General features: G+C 48.6%; 1 protein-coding gene across 1 annotated transcript; it reads right to left on the reverse strand.

Moving 5' to 3' along the window:
• Positions 1-1,149: 1,149 nt before the first annotated feature.
• On the reverse strand, positions 1,150-6,526 carry scrt2 (scratch family zinc finger 2; the record flags this gene model as incomplete). The annotated part of the gene is made up of 2 exons (XM_083639384.1): positions 1,150-1,997; positions 6,358-6,526. The coding sequence occupies 2 exons, from the start codon at positions 6,524-6,526 to the stop codon at positions 1,150-1,152; spliced, it is 1,017 nt and encodes a 338-aa protein (XP_083495510.1).
• Positions 6,527-7,615: the final 1,089 nt, after the last annotated feature.

Genomic DNA, 7,615 nt, shown 5'->3' on the forward strand with positions numbered 1-7,615 from the left:
CCACCGTGGAGGAGGGAAGAACAATGGGGCTTTTCATTGCTATAGACAGGATCACCGCACATGGCACTTTATAAACGATAGATCATTTGGTTTGGCTCCCAGTGTTTTTGTCCCAGTCAATATGTCAGGGCGAGAACATGAATTTGATTGGACGGAGGAAGTGATAACCTGTTCAACAGGCTTGCCTTAATAACATCAAAATACCTGCTCTTTTTTCAGAATTGGATTGATTTTCCCTTTTTTTTTTTTTTTTTTTACTTGTTTGAATACCCACAGTTACAAAGATACTTTCGATCAACAAGGGATAAGAAGCACAAAAAAATAAATTTAGAAAAATCAAATAGAAAAATAACATCCGTTGAATTGAAACATTGGTGTGGAAAAAAGGGGTTTGTCTTTTACCTTTTAAAATGATCTCCCTTTTTTTTTTTGCAAATACTGTCATAGTTCACATTTTCATAAAAAGTTCATGTTGGCAGTTGCAAAAGAATTCAATTCTTAGCAAATAAAAAGCAGCATAAAAATACAAGAGGTCATTTTTGTCTCTAAAAAACAAAAGAACACTGTTACAGTCCTTTTTATGTTTGTTTTTTTCATTTTCCCGTACTATTTGCTATAAAATATCAGGAATCTAAATATTATTACTATTGATATCAATATCATTATAGTCATTGATAAAAATTCACATGCCAGGCCTCATATATAATTGTGTGTGTGTGTGTGTGTGTGTGTGTGTGTGTGTGTGTGTGTGTGTGTGTGTGTGTGTTCACATGCGCATATGCGCACATGTGCACGTGTGTGTGTGTGTGTGTGTAGTGTAGTGTAGTGTAGTGTAGTGTATGTAAGCGCACATCCGTGCGTGCACTTGTTAGTTATTTGTGTACAACTAACATCTACAGTTTCTATTTGGGGGAAGGTTGCTTGATTGTATGTTTCTGTGGACGATTAGCTACTGTGCAGGGACAAAATCCAGCATCTTTTGAAATTGTCTTTGCCATAATCATTATAGTTTCTTCACGTTAATCTCAGTGAAAATATTGCTTTCTAAAAAATAGGGAAGAAAAAAGGCATGGAGGGCAGAGTGAACAGGGTTATTGGTTTTTGAGAACCTGCAACAGGGGGTTCCAAAAATTTTAGCTTCTCGCTCCGCTAGTCTTCTGACCCGGAGTCGTCCTCGTCCGCGGAGCCCTTGAAGCAAGCCGACTCGTAGTGCTTGTTCAGGTAGGACTTGAGAGCGAAGGTCTTATTGCAGCGCTTGCATCTGTAGTGCTTGAAGGCAGAGTGTGTTTGCATGTGGGCGCGGAGGTTTGAACGGTCGGCGAAGGCTTTGCCACAGTGGGCGCAGGCAAACGGCTTCTCCCCCGTGTGCGAGCGCATGTGGCCCTGGAGCAGCCACGGCCGGCTGAAGGCCTTGCTGCACACGTCGCACTTGTGCTTGAGGTCGTGGGTGAGGATGTGCATGGCCAGCGCCGGCATGGACACGTACACCTTGTCGCAGGTGGGACACTTGCGCGCCATCTTGCTGTCCAGGCTGCGGTGCGTCTGCTTGTGTCTGCTGAGGTTGGACGAGGTGGCGTACGTCTTGCCGCACTCGTTGCAGCTGTGGCGCGCCCCGCCGGCTCCGCCCTTCTCCTCCACGGCGGCGTTGGCGGCGCTGCTGCTGCTTCTGGAGCTCCCCCCCCCGCCCCCGCCGCCGCCGCGACTCTCGCCCGTCTCGCCCTTCCGCCTCGAGCGCCCGTCCGAGATGAAGAAGGCATCCATGGTGTATCCCTCGCTCAGGGCCTCCGACTCGCCGCTGTAGAAGCCGCTGGCCGTCATGCCGGACTGCGGGCTGTCGGGGTGCTCCAGGTCGGGGTCGCAGTACTCCTCGTCGACGTCCTCGCCACCGCCGCTGCTCACCTGGGTGTACAGGGGGTCCGACACCGGCGACGCCAGCTTGTGCTCCATCTTCTTCTCCCCCTGGTATACAGATGGCGTGATGTAATCCTGGATGTAGCCTGGAGGAAGAGACGCAACGCAAATTACAGTTGGCCAGCGGGTTGTGTGATGGATAAGGACGCACTGACATGGTTGGTGATTACATGATTATCATGTTGGATGATTGCCCCTTTGTGGAATGATGGAGTAATGACACCACAGAACAAATTGCATTTTCCCCCCCAGATCACACAGGTTGTATCTATACAATAGCATGATGATGGTGATGCAGGGAAACTATAGGTTTGCACACTATCACATCGAGGAGGAGCAGCAGATCTGAGGCACAGATAATGTCTCCTCAAAGGATTCTCCTGTGAAAGGAGACTCACTTTAAATCCCCTCTTACATAAAGTAGTCTCATTGATTAGACCTCCTTCCCACGATAAGATTGGTCTTGGTCTGCGGTACGCCGCTCCTCTGTGGCCGCGGCCTATCTCCCTGTTTGCTCAATTAAAGGTTCTGTGAGCTCAGGCATTATGAGTCAAACACAGAGCACACACTCTCTGTGCAAGGAGCCAACCGGCATCGAACAGCTTACTTTCTGTTTCAACTCTGACCTCAACGCTTAATGCATTTGAGATCACGCATCGTTTGTTTTCCCGAAAGTATTTGATCGCCGAATGGGTTTTGTTTGTTGTTGTTGTTGTTGTTGTTGTTGGTGGGCGTCTTCTCCAAATCAAAAGGTTTGTGTTTAAGGAGACACTCCTGTAAACAGGTTGCACCTCTTGACTTGACAAAGCTCTCTATATTATTTACTGACTCTTCATTGCAGTGAGATATATTTGGGCAGATAGCGGGGGGCACGCCGCTATAGCTAGAGGTCGGAGGTCAACTTGTGACATACTGTAGGGTTCAAGCGAGTGCAGGCGTGACGCAGCAAAAGCCACAGAAACACCACGAGCGATTTTAACCGTACACAACGACAACAGTGCGTGATTACAGAGAGATATATTCTCCTTGGCGCCATTCCTGTCTTTCTTTCTTCGCCTTTCCCAAAGCAGCGCAGCAGCGCCATCGGAGCTAAAAGCCTTGCTGGCAGCCTAAACGCATCTAAACACAAGTCAATACATCCTTCGTGCGCTGAATGAATCTCATGGGCTGAATGAATTCTGATGGTGCTTCACCTCCAAGGTTGCTTCTCCTATAGGACGAGAACATATGCGTGCAAAATGCAGAAAGCGGTGGTGCCGCCATTCCTACCCTGAGGGGAAATAGTGCATAACTGCAAAAAAAAAAAACCCCATTCCTAAGCACTGTGTGCAGCAAGCAGTGGAAATTAGGTATTGACTGCTTTTTAATGAAATTCAAAGTTTTGCACTGATCAATAGGCCATCATCTGTAAAATAGTACAGCTGTTAGAAGCAGCCGAGGTGCAGGAGAGAGAGGATAGAAATAAGTGCGAGGGAACCGATTAAGTGTCTGCGACACACAATAATAGTGTATTGAGCACGGTGTGCTGCTGCTGCTGCCTTGAGCACAGAGGTGGAGCTGGTATCTGATACAGGCAGGCAGGGCACATTGCAGAGTCGTCTTGTTGTTTGTGGAGGAGGAGATGGGGTCACCTGTCTACACAGCCTGACAGGTCTGCCTGCTGAAGAGCTCTCAAGAAGCAGGTCATTACCAAATCAATTGGAGGGGCTCTCTTACCACACCGTCCTCCTCCTCCATCCCCCCCCCTAAGGGTCTCTGATCACACAGCCCACCGTGCTGTCAAAGGCACGACTGTGACACCCAGGGACAGGCAGACACCAGGCACACACACACACTCCAAACACACACACTCCAAACACACAGACTGCTGTTTGTGTTCCAATGTTTTCTTTCAAAAGAATAAAAAAAAAAATCAGTGTTTCACTCAAGCATTTTATTATTAGGTATATATCCTTGCTATTATTCGTGAATTTACAAGTACCACCTTCAACGCGTATTTGTAGCCACACCACAAGCCCAGATGAATTCAGCCTTTCATCATGAATATACAGTAGCTACTGTAGCAGATCTGCATTCCATATACGACGACCATATGGCCCCTTCTTTCTGTCGAGACGATTATTTATTTCTTTGTTTTTCCAGCCCAAATGTATCAAAGGTGTAAAAGCGGAGTTTGTATAATATGTTTCAATTAAACCCCAAGGTCAGACGAGGAGTTCATCATTCAGGACTAGCGCTGTATCAGCCTTTACAGCTCACACACACACACACACACGCACACACACACACACACACACACACACACACACACACACACATTTCTGTAATGCAAAGCAAGCATGTCATGAATGGAGCCCCTCATCCTCTTTGTTGTTCGACAGACACTCAAGTCAAACGTCTCCACAATAGAAGAGAAGGAGAACCTCCTGGCACACGCGCGCAGCAGAAGTGCTGATGCTAGCTCTTTCAGCCATGTTGAGATTTCTTTTATTTCTGCCTCTTTTCTTTCTTTTTGACTCAGCGTGAAAAGGGAGATTCTTTTGTGCGAATTAAATGGCTTTTTGTCAAAGCCGGTGTTGTAGTGCCTTATCGTTTCTTTTCCTCCTTTTTTCTTTTCATAATTATGATGCTTATTTATCGTGGTTTTTGAACAATAGAATCAGGAACAATAGAGGGTGAGAATAATAATAATAATACTACAGAGATCTCCCATGATAATGATCTAAAAGTTGCATTAAAGCTGAATAACATCCAGCATTGTTAAAAGAATAAAGCTGGTCAATAAATATACAGTATCTCCAGTTACATGCTAGTCTATTAGCAATGCATTTCAAAATGTGTTTTTTTCTCTTGTCATAATTTTCTATTGTTCAGCCAGTCAAGTCGTTTGAACAAACCATGACTGTTTACAAAACCCATGCAGCCTCTCTCGTCACCACCACAAATAACTATGCACCCATGTGCTTGTTAATAGCACTAATGCAGATCATCTCAAATTCACTGAAGCCTGGCATTAACGCGATCGAATAACAGGTGGTCATCATCTCATCTCCTCATTTCGCCTACGTGGTCTCTCTCTGTGAAGCTCATCCTATTGTGGCGCCCACACATCATAACAAATCACAACAAAGAGAGAAAGAAAGACAGACGTCTGACTCTGGCCCCTCTAAATATGGCCACAAAATGGAAGCGGGCAGGCTCAAAAAGCTGACTGTGAAAGTGAAGGACGCCTCTCTCTCTCTCTCTCTCTGTCTCTCTCTCTCTCTCTCTCTTCTCTCTCTCTCTCTCTCTCTCTCTCTCTCTCTCTCTCTCTCTCTCTCTCTCGAGTCAGCAGCAGAGTGGAGAGCTTAGTGCCTCAGTGCGCGTGTTGACCACAGTGCAGCTATGTGCCTTTCTTCGTGTTTACTGTACAACCTCCGTCACGTGACACCCCCCCCTCACCACCACTCCACCCCACCACCACCCACCCCCCTCAATGCTGCCCCAAGCATTTTTTGTCTCCTGTTTCTCCTTCCCCTTCGCGATCCCTCTCTCCCCTTCAAGCTCTCCGGCTCCCCATCGCCCCTCCTGGCTGTTACTGTACAGAGAGTGTGTTGATGTCTCTTGTGGCGGTGAGAGGCCTGCACGGCTGAAACTCTAACCCCTGCTAGTTTTCAAATGCCCGGAAGCGAGAGAAAGATGTAGCCGAGGAGGAGGAGGGGAGCAGGGGATGATGGGGGTGGGGAAGAGACTGTGTGTGTGTGCAGCATGCTGCTCCAGTTGGATGATGGGGAAGAGAGGAGGAGAGAGGGGGGCAAAGGGAGGCTGCAGACTGTGATGGGAACTCAAGGACAATAACAGCTAAGGACAAACGTATCATCCGATACTCATCTCTCATATTCATGCATCTTTTTTTTTTTTTTTTGCCCCGCATGACGAGCAGATGGATTGAGCCTTGTATGTGTCCGGTCCACCACCACCACACGGGGGGCTGGTGCAGTCATACAAATAACCTAACCGAAGCTTCTTTCCCCCCCCCGATTAGAGACACGTTTTGTTGCCACATTTACATAAGATAATCCGCGGCGGTGACCTGAATTGTGCCTGTCCTTCAACTGGAGTCAAAAAACAAAAGTCTGGGGAGCGCGGTGGCGATGGGGGGGGGGTGGGGTGCTGCTGGTGGGGGGGGGGGATTATTCGGGATATCGATGCAGAAATCAGCAGGCTACCTGTCACATCGCGTGTTAATTTACACGCTATGGACACGTTAGAGGCTGAGGCGCACAGGGGGAATGGCAATCTAACACACACATAAAAGAGGATGCATTGCTGTGTTTAACTGTGGAAACGGTCAGGCGTGCTGAAACGGGCAGCCGGAGCTTCTCTCCCGGGGCAAGCGCTGCTGCTGCTGCTAGCCTAGCAAACATCTCGGAGCAGCAGACCAGAGAGGCACGTTTAAAAACTCACCATTCTCGCTGAGACGAACCCCCAGGCTGGTCACCGAGTCTGTGATGGAGCGTGCAAAAGTGAACGAGTCGTCCAGGTGGTGGTGGTGGTGGTGGTGGTGGTGATGGTTGGAGGTGGCCACAGAGAAATCATCGAGCTTGATTTTCTTCACCAAAAATGAACGGGGCATGTTTCAATGGATAAAAACACAGAGCCGAGAGAAAAGCATGGGTGGAAAAAGAGAGGAAGAGAAGCCCTCTGAGAAAAAGCACGCGAGGAGGCGAGAGGGAGAGCTGGCTTTTGACGGTAATCCTTGTGGGTTAAATGTGGAGAGACAACAGCCCAAAAACATAAGATAAGAAAGAAAATGGAAACCAAGTGGAGAGAACACGGCTGACGGCGATGCTGTGTGATACTCTTATTATGGCTCCCCCCCAGGTTCCCCCCCCCCCACACCCAACCAAAAAAAAACAAAAAAAAATAAAAACGATCCTGTTCAGCACTGGATAGCTCCTGTGATGCAGCAGGCTTAAGGGACCAGCGAGGAAAGAGAAGAGATGGAGACAGACAGAGAGGAGAGAGGAGGGAGAGAGAGAGAGAGAGAGGGAGAGAGAGAGACACTGTCAGACTAGCTGAGATCAGCAATCACGCCAGCCTTTATATGGGGCACAGGCAGTGGGGAAGATCAGGTGGTGCTGCGAAATGGAGCTGCTTAGCTTTAATCCATCAAATGTCCCCGGGGACACACATCAAATTACTACTGAACCGTCTGTGCATTCGCACACAGACAGAGAGGAGAGAGAACACAGCCAGACCCCCACACTCACTGCCCCCCGCTGCTGCTGCTGGCTGCTCCCCTCCTCTCTCTCTCTCTCTCTCTCTCTCTCTCTCTCTCTCTCTCTCTCTCTCTCTCCCTCTTTCACCCCGCTTATGCTCTCTGCTCGGAGGAGGAGTGAAGAGAGGACGAGGGCAGACAATGGAGATGTGGATGAGAGCACATTCACTGTCCTGTTCCCCCCCCTCCTTCATTGTTTTCAGATGAAGTGGCACAGTTTATGTTTGCCTTGTTGTACCGGGCGCTGCTCGCTGCTGCCTGCCTCCCCTCCTCATGTCCTCTCCGTTACCTCAGACACCCTCTCTCTCTCTCGCGCCCCTCTCTCTCGTGGGTCGGTCCATCCATCGCGTCGCCGCCGCCGCCGCCGCACTGTGCTGGCAATACTGAGGACGCCCCAAGTGCAGCAGCACACGACTACACTACAGCAGCGGTGTTACACACACA

Source organism: Poromitra crassiceps (assembly GCF_964638095.1).
Source record: "Poromitra crassiceps genome assembly, chromosome: 6".
In the NCBI taxonomy this organism is placed as follows: Eukaryota; Metazoa; Chordata; class Actinopteri; order Beryciformes; family Melamphaidae; genus Poromitra; species Poromitra crassiceps.